Source organism: Primulina huaijiensis, chromosome 17 (assembly GCF_012295235.1).
Source record: "Primulina huaijiensis isolate GDHJ02 chromosome 17, ASM1229523v2, whole genome shotgun sequence".
Lineage (NCBI taxonomy): Eukaryota > Viridiplantae > Streptophyta > Magnoliopsida > Lamiales > Gesneriaceae > Primulina > Primulina huaijiensis.
The window spans coordinates 943,250-962,462 of record NC_133322.1 but is presented as its reverse complement, the minus strand read 5'-3'; the positions used below and the strand labels follow the sequence as shown (position 1 = coordinate 962,462).

The 19,213-nt window shown below is 33.8% G+C and overlaps 3 protein-coding genes across 5 annotated transcripts; 2 read left to right on the top strand and 1 right to left on the bottom strand.

The window, feature by feature from the left end:
• Positions 1-1,642: 1,642 nt before the first annotated feature.
• Positions 1,643-3,619, bottom strand: LOC140962434 (uncharacterized). 2 transcript variants are annotated; one of them, XM_073421323.1, is made up of 3 exons: positions 3,464-3,619; positions 2,451-3,178; positions 2,087-2,226 (listed from the first exon to the last, which is right to left on the bottom strand). In XM_073421323.1, the coding sequence occupies exons 2-3, from the start codon at positions 3,019-3,021 to the stop codon at positions 2,102-2,104; spliced, it is 696 nt and encodes a 231-aa protein (XP_073277424.1). In that variant the 5' UTR covers positions 3,022-3,178; positions 3,464-3,619; the 3' UTR covers positions 2,087-2,101. The 2 variants fall into 2 exon arrangements, with proteins under 2 accessions (XP_073277423.1, XP_073277424.1); XM_073421322.1 differs by having other exon boundaries at positions 1,643-3,178; positions 3,464-3,618.
• A 4,970-nt stretch (positions 3,620-8,589) lies between these two features.
• On the top strand, positions 8,590-11,245 carry LOC140963365 (glycine-rich RNA-binding protein 4, mitochondrial-like). 2 transcript variants are annotated; one of them, XM_073422659.1, is made up of 5 exons: positions 8,590-8,682; positions 9,397-9,526; positions 9,612-9,680; positions 9,972-10,078; positions 10,696-11,244. In XM_073422659.1, the coding sequence occupies exons 2-5, from the start codon at positions 9,418-9,420 to the stop codon at positions 11,038-11,040; spliced, it is 630 nt and encodes a 209-aa protein (XP_073278760.1). In that variant the 5' UTR covers positions 8,590-8,682; positions 9,397-9,417; the 3' UTR covers positions 11,041-11,244. The 2 variants fall into 2 exon arrangements, with proteins under 2 accessions (XP_073278760.1, XP_073278759.1); XM_073422658.1 differs by lacking the exon at positions 8,590-8,682 and adding an exon at positions 8,691-9,155 and having other exon boundaries at positions 10,696-11,245.
• A 2,481-nt stretch (positions 11,246-13,726) lies between these two features.
• On the top strand, positions 13,727-15,517 carry LOC140962460 (UDP-glycosyltransferase 83A1-like). Its single transcript, XM_073421380.1, has 2 exons — positions 13,727-14,274; positions 14,597-15,517. Exons 1-2 carry the CDS (start codon positions 13,815-13,817, stop codon positions 15,484-15,486), a joined length of 1,350 nt encoding a protein of 449 aa, XP_073277481.1. The 5' UTR covers positions 13,727-13,814; the 3' UTR covers positions 15,487-15,517.
• The last annotated feature ends 3,696 nt before the right edge of the window (positions 15,518-19,213 follow it).

Genomic DNA, 19,213 nt, shown 5'->3' with positions numbered 1-19,213 from the left:
AAAGAAATTGAGTAAAAAAATTTAAAATAAAGAGAAAATTAATCTAAGGATAAAATAAAGAAAGCATACATGTCTGCTGCGATTATATTTTTTTGAAGAATATATTTTTGTATTTTCATGAAATGTCGGATCATATAATCAACTGATAATAGTTTTTATAATATTATATTATGTATTTTGATTTTTAATAAATAGTAATGACAATTAATAAATAAATTGAATATTATAATTTTTAAATACAAATTTTTCTCTATCAGAATTGCTTTATCTATCCTTTTCAAGATTCAATAACAATAAATTAAGAGATAAATATACATGATTTAGCAAATAAGAAAACTGCATTTTTGGTCTGATATGTTTGCCTCTTTACACTTTTGGTATTCTATGTTGTCAAATTTCAATCTCAATCTATTATATTGTCATTTTTAGGCAATTTTAGTTTTTTCTCCAACGTGACTTGATATCACCTTGATGTCGATAGTGTCAAATCAACACACTCGATGAAAAACGACTAAAATTGTCAAAAATCAGAATACTTATGACTACGACTGAAATTTGATGACAGAGGAGATCTAAATCACCAAAACTAAATATATCATATCAAAAATATAATTTTCCGGAAAAAAACTCTTGTATCTAAGCTAGCTACATCCCTAGAGGACATGGGGGGACCTTCTACGTACATGAAAACTTAAGTACCCATGGTCCCTCCCAGAATACAAAATTGTTGAAACCAAACCCTAATTATTTGCATCTCCTTATTTACCTTTCTTCTTTCTCAATTTGGACCACAAACTACAAAATCTTTCCATATTCTACTTTTTTTTAAACAAAAAATCCCTTATTGAAGGACTACTTTAATGAAATATTACTGCTTTACTTGCCACACACATAACTTGTTGGATCTTGTGTGAAGGTGACAAGACCAAAGCTGTCTCATTCAATACCTATAAGCAATAGCTATGGCTCAAATTAAGAACAAACCCTATATATACCTCAGTTTTGTTTCTCTTTTATAAAGATCAACATATATATAAATATATAAACACGCACGCATGGTTTAATTTGGGACGTACCGATCGCGAGCTAGCTTTCTGAAGAGGGTTTTTGCGATACCAAGAAATTCGACTTCCCTACAGAAAATATTACATTTTTAAATCCTTTTTGCTGTAAGAGCAGAAGGTTTATGGCATCCATAGTTTATATGTTTCCTGTGTCTGTAACGTATCTTGTAATAATTAATAAGATGAGAGTAACAAAAAATTTACCAAGATATGGAATAAAAAAACTATCTGTAACACAGAAACTTGGGAGCTTTAATTTGTAGTATTTTCTCAGAGTCGAAGCATGAAGGAAACAGAATGTATGAACTGCATTACGATTACACCTATACTATTATATAAATGACAAGGCCATTATAGCAACTAGCTATCTTGAAAAACACAAAAATATTTAATGTCGTGATTATCTTCCGTACTCATTGTCTCACTAAAAATCTTTGTCATTTCACATTTTGCATAGAAAAAATTTTTTTAAACAAAATTTCCTTTTTAAATTGAACTTTTCTAAATTCAAAATAATTTTGCATTAATTGTTTAACATCATTTGATCAACTTAAAAATACAATATCACACACAACGCATGTAAATCTTCCACGAGTACTACATATAATTTACCATTACGTACACAATAAATAATACGAAAATATAGGTAAACAATAGTTTAAAATACATTACACACTCATACATATGTACTGATCAGCTGCCTTTTTTATCTTCTGTAACTGATTGTTGGAATTCTATACTATTTTTCTTGATGAAGAAGAATTTTCCAGGATCTGAATCTGACCTGATCATGTATGGTAGCAAGGGAGAGTAGATCTTAACCTTCGAACCTGGAAGATTTCTGCTCGCTTTATCGCCTTTAGCACGGTTTAGCTTAAATCTCTTCATGAACAGAAAGACATCAAGACAAGAGAAGATATATTCAAAGCCTGTATAATTTATCACAATATATATGTTGCTTCTAATTAGGCAACTGCAAATGAAACCCCACGTCATTGTTTCGCTCGTTTCTAGAGCTGTTCTGTGACTGGAGAAAATTAGAAGAATTTGACAACTGCAACCCATGGAAAGTTTGGTTTTTCGGGATGAATTCGGTATCCATGGCAGAAACATGGGAAGGGAAACAAGATTGCGGTATTCCGCCAGGCTGATAAACGAGAACCTGTTGAGATCCAGATGGGACAGAAAAAGTGGAATATGGCAATTGAACTAGGTTAAAATTATGCAGATCTTCAGATAGGGTGTGATTTTTTGGAGGATATTGTGACAACGTTAAATTTGATGGATCCCATTTAAGCAAGGAATTGTAAGGTACTGCAGTAGGATTCAGAAAACTCGAGCCAATGTTCGATCTAGTTAGAAAATTGTTTGCAGAAACGTAAGCACCTTGTTCTTCATGTAATCTTGCTGAATTTTCATCTTTTTTATCAGTGTTGTTTCTTGTTTCTCCTAGAGCTGCATCCTTTGACGATCCCCAAACGAAATTCGATCTGGGATTTTTTAACTGATCATGATTCAACCAGCTTATACCGCCACCGATTGTTAAAACTGCTTGTTTTTCATGATGAGATCTGAAATCTTGATGAGAATTAGAACTCAAAATCTGATGAACGTTATGGCAAAAACTCCCTGGAGGAATTTGGAGTGGAGGCAATTCACCAATATCATCCTTTGCAGCGTTGAGTAGCCAATCCACCACTTTGCTCGGCTGATTCAGGCCTAATCTTTCTTGAAGACCATATAAATATACGGCAGTTGGAACTGAGAGCCGGATCCTCCTGTCTCTAAGGCCTTTAACTGTGAAAACTTTGCTGTGCCTGTCTTTGCCTCCAAATGCTCGAGAAACACGCACGATACGAGGGTCGTTAGATCTGGACCATGTTTTTGATGAAGTACATGACAAGGGCTTAAAGATTTTGGCATGGTCATCAGATGTGTTGTTCTCTTTTCGAATCATTGTCTCGCATCTCTCAAAAACCGAAAAATTTACATATGATGAATATTCTTGACCACCCTCTTATTAGCTAGGTTAATTAAATGCAAAGGCTTCTATCTCTCAGTTCAGGCCCTTCAAGATTTTTCTTCCATAACAGCAGAAATTCCGGATATTTTTACTTTCTGCACATCAAAAGTGATCCGTGAGATCAAGAAATTGAGAAAATGAACTGAGCATGGTGTATCCGGTTCAAATCACACCCAAAAAAACTAGCAAAAGGAGTTCAGTTAGTGCAAATATCGAATCAACAGACAACGTTAGCAAACTCTAGATGATATTTATGAACAGAATTCGCAATCATATAATCACAACAACTTGCTTATACAAAGAAATCAAACATGCAATCGATAAAAAAACACTTGTACCAACACAATCAAGAAAACATGAGCAACCTTTCCGAAACTTTCCTGAAAAAAAACATGTGAAATCAGATTTCAAAAGAAAACCTTCCTTTTGCTGTCAAGTTTATGCCAATAAAAGATGTCAGAGTTGTAAAATAAACAAAGGAAAAAGAAGATGGGTGTCAGCTTCATCTGATCCTGGTCCATGGAAGAATTGGTGCACAAGAAGCCACGTGAATCAGCTTATGACAGATAACTGTTGTTTTCAAAATCTTATCATGAGTTAAACTTATTTGTACCCAAGCCTAGCCCTGCATGCTACATAATCAACATCTTAACTAACATGTCAATGAATTTAATTAATTAATTGGTGACACGAATTAACTAATATTTTTATATTTAATTTCTTCTTTCATATATATATATACACACACACACACACACACACACAAAAATAAAGGAATTACTGGTTTTAAATTCTGCACTTTTTGTGCATGGCTGTATTGATATATATTGCATGGCTTGACAGATGCTATCTGCAAGAAAACTGAAGTTAGCATGTCAGAACTTATACACGGGCCGGGCCAGGAGGATATATACGAGCTAGCATTCGCGAGTAGAAGCAGGTGACCATTTTGAACTAAAAAGATTAAATTTCATGCATAATTTTTCTAAATCATCCCGCGTAATTATAAATCATCATGCGTGTATATGAATATATGGATGATATATTATAACTTATATGTAAAGAAACATATATCAAGATCAATATACGTACAAGACTCAAATCCATTGGACAGAAAACCTAAAGCAAGGTTTTGAGATTAAAAGTAATTAAATCGGAATCCAAATAATAAATATTTGTGGAGTTTGAATATATAGGATCGTCATGTTGATGTTGGCTGGTCATGAGGGGCAGTGTCTGATTGTATTTAAGATCTCGCAGTCTGTATGCAGAGAAACAAGGACCACATTTTTTCGTGCAGTGGGATTTTCGTTGAGCCCAGCTGAATTTCTTTGAATTACTATATTAATTATCTGAAGAAAATTAAAGGAGGAATCTTGATTTGGCAGGAATAAAGTCGGCAGGACGTGTTTATTAATTGGATCGAGTTTTCAACATAATGTGTTATTCAGTTTTGGCGGTGTCCATTTTGTAAGAAATCCAAGCTAGTTTTGTTTTCGCTCCACATTTTTCCTAGATATATAAACCAAACCGAAACATAAAATCTTCTCCGTTCTAAGTCAGAAATTAACTCTATTAACGAGAACTCTGATGACTTAAACTGCACAAGGCGTAAGGTTATTATGTTTTGGTTTAATACACGAACTTAAAATACCTTAATTCGAACCATAAATTGAATCTAATTTAGATTTTACAACTTCATTAAACACGGTTTCAAATTAATTTCACGTTTTTTAACTTATTCATTGTGTTTACCGGTCTTATCGGATCGCGGGAATAATAGTATACTTTAACATAGATTTGTAAAGAAGGTTAGTTCTTGTAATCAAGTTTATAAAATTATAAGACGAATATTGCAGTGAATATTGTATTTGTATTATGATGAAGACATATATTGTGAAGAATATATCTCAATATATTGCTATTTTTGCTTGAAAAATTAGAATGTCACTATTACAAGAATATAGATATATAAACGTACGTTGACAAACGTACATACATACATATACACAAATACGTATGCGCGCGAGCGTATATATTAATTAATTAGAGATATCATGTATATTGGAAAAATAACATGCAAAATTATTATGTATTACTAAATACCCTTAAATTTAATTAAATTGGTTGCACACCAGCTTCTAATATATTACTTTATCGTTAAATTAGATCCACATTTGGTAGAGCACATGGTGCTATAATTTTACCATAACGAGGGTAAAGTTTTTCTCCTAATTCTGAGATTCAATCCCGTTTCAATATATGCACTAGCACTACATCATTAATGTGTCACGTGTTANGATGCTAATAATCATATGTTTCCTTTTCAATTTCTGGCGAATATCTTAGCCGAAAGTGCAAATTTTTAAGTGATATTGATAGAGATTTGTGAGTAGCTAATTCTAAAGGTGCATGTTAAGATTAATGATTGTTCTATTTATAATTATGTTAATCATGATAGTAAGATAGATTTGGACTGTATAATTTAAAATATTTGAGTAGTATAGTCATATCCGGTTATAATTCAATATTCGATATATTTTTTTTATAATCTAGGTCAAATATAAGTTACAAATCAGTATAATAGTTGGGAGTGATATTGTTGGAAAACGTTATTATCCTTCCATAATAATTATCCTATTGAGATAAAAATTTTAAAATATAGTATTTGAATTGTGGTACTAAATAAAAAAAAAATTATCGAGTTGTATAATTACCATCGGTTACATCTATGGCACAACAAGTCATACGCTATATGCTGATTGACATATTAAATCTCAGCTTGAGTTTGCCTGGGGGAGGGTAGCCGTAAGACGGAGAAGTTTTTCTTGATATTTGGTTTGATGGTTTACATATGTCACTGAAATTCTCTAATACGGGTATCTCATTCACGATATATTAAACTATCATTATTTGATTTATAATCCATTATTATATTTTCAAAATTAAAAAAAAAATTTACTATAGGATATAACTAACCAAAAACATTCTACTTTTACCATATTTTTCATATATTGTTCATAAAAACACATTTTAGAATGCAAAATATCGAAGTAACGAAACCAAAAGTTTCTTCCACCTATATATCCTCAAGATAATACAATTAAATTTTTTTTACCAATTAAGAATTAAGATTATTGTAAACTAAATGGTCCCAAAATTATTGAAAAAAGAAGTTTGGTCAAGGAAATTAATAAATGGCCTCAATTTCTGAAATTTGAATATAATGTAATAAACCGCATGCACCACAGCATCGTCCGGCAACCATATAATAAGCCTATCATTTCCCATTCTTTAAAAAGAAATAAATCGCATATTCCATTTTCCCTTTGATCAATATTTCGACTGAGAGATATGAATACGACATATGGAATGGTATAATGGACTCGACTCGACTCGACTCTGATGCAAATCGCATAAAGGCCTCATGCCTTTTCATATTCCTTCGTCATTTCTAATTATTGTACATAGTTGAAATTCAAATATTCATTGAGTACTTTCACATAATCTTTGCCAAATTGCATAACAATTGTGGTTCCAAATTTTGTAATAATTGGATGTGAATTATGATTAATGTTCGCACGATGCATATGAGAAGTAAAATGGTACTCTATTACTTCACGTACGTCTACTTCGGCAATTATCTACCTATTCATTGAATATGCGAAGTAAATCAAAGAAATTCTACTAGTGCTTCGAATGAACTATACTAATTGGGGTCGTGTGTATTTTTTCATACGGACCTACACATTGTATTGTGTGGAAAAATATAAATGCAGATTCATTGTAGTCCATAGATGAACACTTGTAGCACTATCAATATGTTAACATGAACAAATTTGTAATAAATAAGTAATTGAACCTGTTTTTAATGTTATAACTGGGACAATAATAAAGTAGTTATTAGGGAAATATACAGTGCTCAAGCTTTAATAGGTGTCCGAGTTGTTAGAATAGTTGAATGCTTGACCAATTGTCAGGAGTTCGATTCTCTTTACCTGTCCACAATGGCGGATCGAGCCAGGAAAATTGGGTCAACCGGGTTAGGATTTTAAATTTTAGAATATTTTAATGTTCCATTTTTTTTTATGGCGAAGCCATCTTATCTCTTTTCTTTTTGGTAAAGAAAAGTCTGAAGGAGGAAACATGCGGCTGCTTAAATCAATATCAACTCTATTTCAGTACCTCGCTAAATCCAAAAATCTAAAATTGATTTGAACATATAAGATCAATAAAAATATATAGATTTCACATAAACAAATTAAAATTTTATCTTTAAATATATATAGTGTGAAGGCACTACACTTATGATAACATCTAATTGGCGATCTTTCCTTTTGCCAATATATATATTTACAATATTATTCATTAATGGGAGCATTTACTCTCTTTTATTATACTGGCTTCGATAATATTTTTATATAAATGGGTTTTAATTTTGCATGTGTCCCTCTCATGTCCAAACGAAAATAATGCAATCATTATTGTGTGGATGGATATATGAGGCCCTTCAAGTCAATTTATAAAAAATATTCGTTGTCATGGATTAAAAAAATTGAGGGAAAAAAAACAATATTATTTTTTAATTAAAAATTACATAAAAAGAGATCTCAGAAAAGGAGCCTGCTAGATGCCAATTTCTAAGCATGGATCAGAGATGATGGTGATAGTGAGGCGAATGACAGATGCAGATCACTGCGGACCTTTTATGGTAGTTGCAGACGACTACTGAATTCCAACTGCATGCACATCAATTATAAAAGCTTAACACCATCACCCTCCTGTCAAATAATACATACATAATTTTTAAAATAACAAAAAAAGTTGCTCTAAATTTCTATCTTCGGAAATATTTTAAAATTGAGATTTGGACATCATTCAATCCCAAAAATTAACTCAAACCCAGAAGTTAGCTCAAAAGTGAAATGAACATTGTCCATGTTCATAAATGAAACTCTCATGTACAAACCCGAAAGCCGACCGTCTTGGATTATTACAGAAGACAAGTAATCGTGGTTCATTTGGTCATGTCGTCCCTCCCAATGTATGGTGAAACTCGGCACTTAGGAATTAAGATTTTTATTATTTGCATTATAATGTACAGTCGATGCTTAATCATAATAAATAATAACATTTTAAAATTGTTTACGAAATATATTATTTATGGGCCCATTTTTATTATAAACTCAGAAAACTAAAGAATTTTTATATAAATGAGAGCATATCTTGAATTCTCTTGGAGTTCCTCTATTTATAGATTTTCAGGAGTGTTTAATGAGCTTGGGCTTTCGTAAAAACAAGTCAACGTCACGTGGATTGTATTTGTTCCACATCGACTTCAAGCCCAAAGAAGAACTAAAACCTATACGACTAAAACTTAAACTTTCTCAAGTATGAATGATCTGTTATTTCCATGGGCTTGATAATTGGGTTTCGGGTTTCTTATGATTTAACACTCATGGGCTTTATAATTGGGCTTCATCCCCTGGGGTTGCGTATGGTTGCTTCTGGTGAAGCGTGCTAAGCCGAAAGTACAGTGTCGAGACTCCATAGCCAAAAAAAAAAAAATTCGTAGTCCATTCATCCCGTTTCGAGGTACGAGAACCAATTCTTGGATCTTTTTGCATATGGAACTCCAGAATCGTCACCCTTTAGCTTTCGTTTCACATTAAATATGTACTAGGGTTTAAGGGTTTATGGGAGATTTTCTTGTTTTGTATTCAATGGGTGGATTCTAAGTTCATATATCATTTCGCTGCGATTTATGGACTTTTGGGATTGAATGAAAACACTGGCATTTGATGCGAGTGGTCTTTCCAGCTTTCTTCTTTCTCGAACCATAGAATCTTCCCCCCGTTATTCCCTTTTTTTTTATTATGTACATAGGATTGATGGAATAGTTTATTAGTGGAAATTTTTTTTTTTGAACCAGGTTTAGGAGTTTAGGATGTATTGGGGATATTCCAGTTCTGAATCTATCGACCAATCTGCGGCTATTTATTATTTTAAGGAAATGTGTTGTGGTTTAATACTGTTTTTGTGAACGAATGAGAAACAAGGCATCTGTTGTAAGTAATTTATATTCCTTCATGGTGTTTAATGATATATCAACACTTTTGAGCTATTTCACATTGTTATCCCCCTCTAGTTAAGGGTTTGATGTGTTTTTTTAAAGAAAAAATTAAGATGAGTATGAATTATATGTTTTTTAAGAGTGAAATTTTTTTTTTTATATATTTTTCAGGCTGCCTATGTTCATATGATTCATTCTAATTTTGATTTTTCATATGTTTATTCTTTTAAAATTAGAATTTTAGGCTTAGTTGTGAAATGGCTTTTCTCAAGAAAGTTGGGAATTTCCTGAAACAAAGTACCTCCAATCCTTCTCTTTTTGCGGCCATAAGGAGCGTGTCCACCTCTTCAAAAATCTTTGTTGGAGGTGCGAGTGATTATGCGGATTTTAAGATTGAAGTTTTAATTACTAATTTTTGCTTCTCATGTTTTGTTCTTGTTGTCCACTGTAGGTCTCTCATATAGCACCGATGACATGAGTTTGAGTGAGACATTCTCAAAATATGGTGAAGTTGTTGAAGGTAAAATCTTTTCCTGTGATCAAGACATCAAGTTAATTTGAGTTGCATTCACCAAGATTCTTTATTTTATGATTCTTGAGGATCCTGGCTGTTGATGCCCTGGTAAGCTATCGAAGCAGAGAGTTTTATCAGACTTTATATATTTTCCTTCGTTTTTGTCAAAAAAATCCATGAAAAAGATAGCAGGAATTGTTTAATATTGAGAGTGATGTTCACCAATTGTCATATATGATTAATTTGTGGTGGTATAACTTTTGACCTACTATTGCCTTCTTTTTTTTGGTTTTGCAGCTAAAGTTATCATTGATCGTAACACTGGTAGGTCAAAAGGGTTTGCTTTTGTTACTTTTACTTCAACTGAAGCTGCTTCCAGTGCTATCCAGGCATTTGATGGCCAGGTATGTGACGGTATCATCATGTTTGTGCATCTGACCATCTGTTTATACCAATCTTAATGCTTTTTATTATAGCTTTCCTGTTTCGTTGATGGATTTTCTCCAGTCGTTTACAATTTGCCAAATGTTGTCATATGTACCAACATCAACATTTGTGATTGACTTCTTTACCTCCATTTTCTACCTGTAAATAAAAATATCGTGGCTGATACAAATTTTCCTTGGTCAACAACCATGCTCTATATCATTCATGTTGCTTGTTCCTATGGCTATGATATCATCAGCATAATTTCCTTGCAAACTTTAATCATGGAAGTTGGACAATGAATGGAGAGTCTTCGTGCTATGTTAAATGAATAATTTTATTATAACTGCCAACTGGAGATAAGAATATTTAAATATATGAACTGTGGTATTTTAAATTAGAGTTAGAAAAACTTAGTTGAGGTATGTGCCCGAAGATCTTTTACGCGTCTTTAAAATTTACAAACCAACAAATGAACATAATTAGCTCTTGCAGCTAAGGCTTTTTGTTTGAATAATTGCTTTTTAGTGTATATATTTCAATAAACTTGCTTGATCATTTATGGCTGAACTCGCATCTGCTTGTTATCTGTCAGGAACTCCATGGCCGAACGATAAAGGTGAACTATGCGACAGAAAAATCTCGTAGTGGGGGTTTTGGTGGCGGTTTTGGTTCTAGCGATGGCTACTATCATGGTGGTCCGGGTGGTAACTATGGTGGCGGAAGCTTCCAAGGTGGTGGTTTTGGAGGTTCTAGTGGTGGCAATTTCACTGGTGAAGATGGCGACTACACTAGAAGTGGTGGATTTGGTGGCAACTACTATGCTAGCCAAAGGCATGACGGAACTGACTCGAAATTTGATGATTTTAGGCAAGGCACGGATGGAAAGGCTAGGGATAACTATGATGAGTCAAATGGCTACGCCAACGCCAGAAGTTGAATTGGGTCAGGCGGAACTGATTTTAGACGACACAATTTATGGGGCAGAGTTTGTTCATTGTGTTGCGGATTTTTTAATTAATAAAGTACACCATGTTCCTTGCATCACCGAACTCATGGAGATGCTTTACAGCTATTTAAATTTAATTTTTTGTTGCGATATCCACACATCACTAAAACTACAACCTCTTACTCAGCTATTTTGTTATAACTTGTACCTCAGATTATTGGACTTAAAAAACCTACCACATGAAACGATAGTTCGGAAAGAAAGACACAGGATAAGTATGAGATAGGAGAGGACTTGGGAGGAGCAAGATGCTTACGTATCACAGAGCAATTAGATAATTTGTTTGGATGCGCTTTAGTATGTTTTTAGGGATATGGCTTTTCGATCAGATTTTGCCTGCCTTTCTGACAGTTTTTCATCTGTGTGTGAGAGGGAATCCGGGTTGATGGTCCATTAGGAATCATTTTTTGGATTTCGAATTTCATGTATGTTTTTTCTTCTAGAAAAGGTATGTTTTTTACCAGAAATGAGCAGAGGCTTTATTATATTACTAAATAAATTCTGGGGTTTACCTAGGATTCTCTAATTTTTGTGGTCTGTCATCATCAGAACTTAACTGCAGTATTATTTATTCAGTTGCAAAAATAGAGTTAAGGATAATAAAACAAAAGTTTTAGTGAATGGTATAGGATTGGTGGGCACATGTAAACTTTTTTGGCTTACCTTTGTTTGCTGATTCCTGACTGGCACCATGTTAGATATGTGATGATGTCTGATTTTGAAACATGTCCTACTTTGTGCCATATCGACTAAATTGTTGTCGTTATAAGCTTCTGCTTAAACTTCAGTTGAGATTGACATTTGACTGTAGCTTTATGGAAATTGGAAGCTGCCATTTTCTTTATATCATTATATAAGCTAGAAGCGACTCAATGGATTATAAATGAACTTGCCATTGCTAGAAAATAGTGAGGCGGGACCATAAATTATATGATACAAAAGATGCGTGTAAAAAATGTGCCACCTATTTACATTTTCATTGGAAAAAGTAATCCTTTTCTAACATCTTTTTCTACGATATCCTGTGATCGATCTAGGAATAATGCCAACAAGTGAGAAATGGTGTGGTTTTTGTAAAAAAATTCAATTGAAAATAATGGGCCACCGGCCTTGGACCATTTTGTGGGGCAGTTTAATAGCTCTACATTGATGGTCTATTACTGTAGCATATAAAGGTTACACTTACTTGACTCGTGGGATAAGATGATATAATGATTTATAACTATATCGTTTTGTAGAACATGGTCAAACAAAAATGACGTGGAATCATCTAATATGTTATTTTCCATATCAAACAATGTCGCAGTGAATGAATTATATTTAGCCTTTTATAGGGTACACGTTGTTTAGCTCACGTTGACGTCAAAAGTTTGCGTTGAACCTAAGTTGTTTCCAAAATGTGAACCTGTGCTTGCAATTTGTTGTGAATAACTCCAAAGGTCCCCTAAGCTTATCTTTACCAAAGTTTCTCTCGATAGAGAAATGGTTGATTTATTGTTTTGGAGGCCCAAACGTATATAGCCTCCAAGGCCCTCCGAGCATGTCTATTACCTAATTAGTTTCTCTCTCAATAGATAAAAGAATCGAAATTTTTTATTTTCAAACTTTTCTTTAGTTCCGATTGAACCCACCCTTACCTTCCATGAAAAGACCAGTAAATATTATATTAATATTTTGATCAAAATAAAAACCAGTCATTTCAATCCGACTAGACTATTTTTGTACTGTTTTTGTCTTCGGCATCAATCTGTCCAAGCCAAAAATATGTTAACCAAATTAATGTTCAATCATATTCTAATAAAGAATACAAACCACCATGTTTCACGCATGCAATATTAAAATCTAAAACCAAGCGATGATACGACAGTTTTATCTTGGGCCAAATTTCTCTGTTGAAATGGACTTTCATAACCTTTTCACTTTATCAAAATTTCTTTTATGTCTCACACCGATTATTCAAGTTTTACCATTATGACTACATTTACTCAAAGTTTTGATGAGTAATTTGATTGAATCATTGTCAAATAAACATTAATATATGGCCATTTGAGCCAAATGACACCAAAGCATGATAACATCGCAAGTCCTCAATCACATTATTAAATTGTGCACATTCCTAACTCTTTTCGAAGATTTTAAATATCTGTAAGGCAAAAGATACCTCACATTTTAGAGGTAATATTCGAAGTATATCGTTGAAAGTATATGTTTTCCTCCATAAATGTTATTTGATATGAGTGTGCTATAAAGTTCCGAAAATAAAAATTTTCACTTATGTGTGTACGTTTAATTTATATTTTTTGTCGTTTGTGTTGTCAAAATTATATTGTAGTATTGTATATTTCACTTTTTAGTAATTTTAATCTTTTTAAAATATCAAATTAAGACCGAACTTTAACACTGTTGATGACCAAAATTGCAAATAGTCAAATATGTATGGCATAATTTCACTTTTTTTTTTGTAAAGTTATTTAGTTTTTTTGTGTTACGTAGATTTTAAAATATTAAATACAATATGTTATGTTGAAATTGAAATATAATAAAATAAATAGAGTTGAAGTTGAAAATGAAAATATTTTCCATAATGATAAAAGAACATATAGACCACAACGTTTTATATATAATTACTTCAACTCGCCTTCTCAAGTTCATTATTGAAACATCCAAAAATAAAATATTCATCCCAACTCTAAAGCATTCCACCTATGGGAAAACCCCATGTACTAATGATCCCTTTTCCAGCGCAAGGACATGTGATCCCTCTGTTGGAACTGGCCACAGTCTTAGCCAGACATGGTATTCAGATCACCTTTGTCAACATAGATATCATACATGACCTCATCGTTGACACATCCTCACCGCTGATTCGTTTGGTTTCAATCCCAGATGGACTACAATCCCATGAAAGGCTTGTTCCAGGCAGGAGCTTAGAGGTTTGGTACGATAGCATGCCACAGAAAATCGAGCAGATGATCAAAGAAAACAGTGTTTCGGAGGACGAAAAGTTCAGCTGTGTGATTTCTGATCAGTCCTTTGGAAGGATTCAACAGGTTGCGAAGAAGATGGGGATTGGCTCAGTGGCTTTCTTGCCTGCAGCAGCTGCATCGTTGGTGTTGGGATTCAATATCCCAAAGATGATTGAAGATGGGATAGTTGATAGGGAAGGTAAATAAGATTCTTGGAATGGTAGTAAAAGTTTTGGAAGCCAAATCGCATTTTGACGAACAACTTATTTTATCTTTGGTTTCAGCTTTTAACTGTATAAAATCAATTTAATTTTTTTTATACGACTTACATAAGTATCGGGAATGTTAACATATGTGATGATTTCTGTTATATATCATCTTTTGATTTTGCAAGAAATTGTAGAATTGTCGATTCCAAGTTTTTCTTACTAGTAATCTGTTCGGGGGAAAATTGTTTGACTAAAATTTTTGTGCGTGAAGCTAGAGAGATCCTTATACATACACGTGATAATTTATTTCAGGAACTCCGCTAAAACACGAAACAATCCAGTTTGCTCCAGCCATGCCTAACATCGACGCGTCGGGTTTCACCTGGGCGAGTACTAGAAGTTTGTCCCTGCAGAAAGTGATATTCAACATAATGACACAAAACAACGAGACGATAAAATCAGCAGACTGGATTATATGTAACTCAATACACGACCTCGAGCCAGGGGCTTTCTATCTGGCTCCACAAATCGTCCCTATTGGCCCCCTCCTCGCAAGAAACCAGCCTGGAAACTCGGCAGGCCACTTCTTGGAACATGACTCCACTTGTCTGGAGTGGCTCGATCACCAGCCAGTCCACTCGGTTATATATGTAGCATTTGGAAGCACAACCATTTTTAGCACTTCTCAGTTTCAAGAATTAGCACTTGGACTCGAACTCACTGGAAAGCCGTTCCTGTGGGTCACAAGAGCAGAAAACAGTACAACTGGTGCAGGAAACCAGGCATTCCCTGCAGGGTTTTTGAAGAGGATTTCCAGTCGGGGACTGATAATAAATGAGGCGCCTCAGCAGAAGGTTCTGAGCCATCCTTCAATCGCTTGCTTTATAAGTCATTGTGGGTGGAATTCTACCGTGGAAAGTGTGAGCAACGGGGTTCCACTGCTGTGTTTGCCTTATTTTGCTGATCAATTTATGAACAGGAGCTACATTACCGATATTTGGAAAGTTGGCTTGCCATTTGTACATGACGATGGTGGTATCATTCGGAAGGAAGAAATCAAGAACAAGGTGGATCAAATACTTGGGGACGATACTTTTAAGCAAAGAGCTTTGCAACTCCAGAAAATTACACAGGCTAGCGCTTGTGAAGGAGGCGATTCTACCAAAAATCTCATGAATTTCGTTAAATGGATCCATGGATAAGCATTCCATATTTTAATGATTTCAAGATCAAGATTCACACGTCTCTGAGATATAATGGCTGTATGATAGTGAGTGTGTGTTGGTGCGCGCAAAAATGTACATTTAGAAACCAAAAATAAAAAAGATGAAGTAGTGGGTAAAACGGTAATTGGCAAACCAAATTTATTGAGGACTCAGAATCCAGCGCAAGGCCATGTCTGAATGAATTGCTTTAGTAAAGTGACTCGATCTTGCTTCGCTGTGTAGGTAGGTACATTAAACACGTGAATTTATTAAAAACCTGCAGTAAACATCAATTATACGATCTCTTCCTGAAACCATGGAGGGATGTTATGGTATGGACTTAAAACTTTTATGATTGTTTTATGAAAACAAGATGGATATAAAATGTATTATCACCACATCTGTCGACAAGTTAAGTAATACAAAGAAAATTTTTTCCAGTGTATTGTCGTCAACAATTAGATTGTGGTGGATCTTAATAGCCACGGTCCATCTTTTTGAATGAGGTCCACTCCAAACCAATAACTTTCATACACAAGGAGAAGTTCTCGCCATAGAAGTCGAGAGATCATCAAAATAAATGAGAACTTTAAATAAACGACAGAAATGACCAATCATATATGAGAATGATCATGATTCACCAAAAATTCAAATATACATATGTACACACACATATATATAAAGTCTAATATCCATCTAAAATATGATAGTGCGGTATTTATATTCGGGAAAAGATGATCCCGAGAAAGAAATAGAAGGCAAATCAAGATTAAATAAGAGACAAAATAATTTACCAAATGTGTGCACTCATGTCTGTTTAAAGGCCCTTGTCCTTTCCTTCCCATGACATGGCATGTGAACGCCTTTACAACGGGGGGCACCCTTTGTCTGTTTCTCTCATTTATCATCTCAAATTTTTACAATTACTGTCACTCCCATTCCCACCAGATATCACATGTTGAACAATATTATTACACATAAATTTAAACTTTTTATTATTTACTATAAATACATTACTAATTCAAATGTATGTGTACTCCATGAATAATACGAGTTCTCTATTTTATGCCATTAATTTATTATGCAAATTGAAAATTACATCTGCCTGGCCGGCATGCTCTTGCTGCCAAATGGTGTGGCACAGAGCGGGGAAAGGATGGTTTTGTCCTCTAAAATAGGGACACATTTTCATTCGATTCAATTGGTTTGAATATATTAGGAGAATTCAACATGAAAAGTAAGTGTACTTTAAAGGTAATTTCAGATGACTATTATTTACTTCATCATCTTCTTATCTCATACCATAATCAGTAACTTTAGATTAAATTTTTAACCAGCAAAACAATCCATTACATAAATAAACTCCATTAACTGAGAATAAATTCAAATTTTTGGTAAAAAAAATTTCCGGCACTCAAAATACATCACTCTCCCCCATAATACCGGGTTCGCCGAAGGGTGATGATGAAATCTTTACATATATAACAAACAAATAAATTAATACGAATTCTAGATACCATACCAGCAAGATTTAAGCTCCTTTTTTTTTAAATAATATAATATTTTAATTAAGCCAACCCAAACAAAACCATCGTTTTTCTTGGTCTTTATTCCTTCTCTTCATACTATACAGAGCTTTGATTTTCAGGAGACTGGGATCCGTAAAAGTCGATCAATTTCTGCAGAACAAGAACCTGGGTTTTCAGCAGCACAATGTATTCGGCGGTTTGCTGGAACAGCTGCTCGGGGTTTATTTCCTCGTCGTGTGAAGGGATGAGCTTCTTGAGGGCTTCCATCTTATCGGATACGGACGCAGCGCCGCTTTCTACGACGACGTGGGTGGGTCTCCGACGGTTGTTGTGAGGGGTGCACGGCCACGGTCGCCTTCTTTTGGAGTACAGAGATCTTCTTTTGATGCCACTTGAGCTGGCGGCACTGGAGATTCTTGGGCTGAAATCCATGAACGCGGAAATGTCGGCGGTGGCGAGGGAGATGTTGGGGGGAGGAGAAAACAGGGTGGCGTTGTAACGGGGGGAGCGGGAATGGCGTTGTTGGGGGGTATAAGTAAAGAGTATGTGAAGTAGTGCCACTAGTTTGCGGAGAAACTACAAGAATGCCATTAGAGGTACTCGTGGACTTTGGTTCTTATTGAATATTTTAATTTTATTTTAATATGGACAAAATAATTTTTGTTATTATAATTTATAATAGTTAATGTAGTGTCGAACGGAACGAGTACGCACATCTAGGAATTATTCTCTTTTATTTATTTATTTATTATTCATAAAATATATAAGAAATAGCTTTTTTTTTATAAAGTTTTCGTAAGAAATCTGCCCATCGAGTCTCTTTCCGCGCAAAACTCATTCAATGCTCAAGACATGAGAGGTATTAGGGGAAAAATGGATGAGAGAGAACACATTACCAATTATTATATTATGTTTTTTAGTAGATTTTTTGTGAGATTGTTTCAATAATTTATATTCGTGAGACGGATCGACATGATCTATATATTCAAAAAAGTAAAATTTTGACATAAAAATAATATTTTTTTTATGTTGAGTGGATTAAAGATCTGTCTCACAAAATTAATTCATAATAAATTCTTACAAGAGTTTTGTATATATTATTTATAAGGTAATCTTGTTGAGCTTTATTTGTTCACTTATGAATTTATGAAATATTAAATATATGAGCAGATCTCTTATGATATAGATGGATCGGATTTATATTTGCAACCGAAAAATAATATTTTTTATATGAAAATAATTTTTTTATGGATCAAATCGGATATATGTATCACAAAAATAACTTGTGAGACAGTTTAAATGGAGTTTTTGTTTTAATATATTTGATCATGATGTAATCGATGATATGTCAATTACCATGAATCCACGATTTAAAAAAAAAATATTGGATGTACAGTTAAGATTAAGTTCATATTTATATTTTTCATTATAAATTATAAAAATACACTTGAATCCAATTATATCTCGTTTATATTTTTGTCCTCATTACTTTTGAAAAGGAAAAATATCATCATATATTTCAATCTAAATATACATCTAACGCGACTCTTAAAATAATTTTCTCGCTAAATTAAATGATGAATCGGGATATTTACCTGATATTTTTTCATACCATACGACTTGAATTATTTTAACAAAGAAATATGTTTTATTGTCCATTTCTATTTTACATTATGTATGTATGGGTGGTGTTATTTGGATCCGTACAGGTGGCAATGAAATCGGGCAGAACACCAACCCCATTCTCGGACAACGTGCGCGCAAAAGATTTACAGCTGGGGTTGGCAGTGCCAGCCAACAAAACCAAATCTAAGCCATGACAGCCTGCCCGCTTGCCGTTATGCACTTCACTACTTAATTAACAACCTCTTAATCTCATACTTCTTTAATTAATTTGAAATAATCACTTGTAATGCCCAAAATGCCTCTTCTTGATTTCACATATTAGCCATCATGAATCCCGATTAAGCCATTTCAGACAAAAAAATGCGAATTAACACGATTGGATATATCATATTCGGGATTTTGTCGGATGGATTAAGGATGGATGAAATATAAGTTGAATATCAAAGAGATGTATGTGGCAGAAGATTGGAGATTGATGAGGACCGGGTGAATTGGATAAGAACTTGGTGGGCGATTTCACCGTGTCGGGTTAATTGGATATTATTGTCCGGACACCTGGATATGCACTT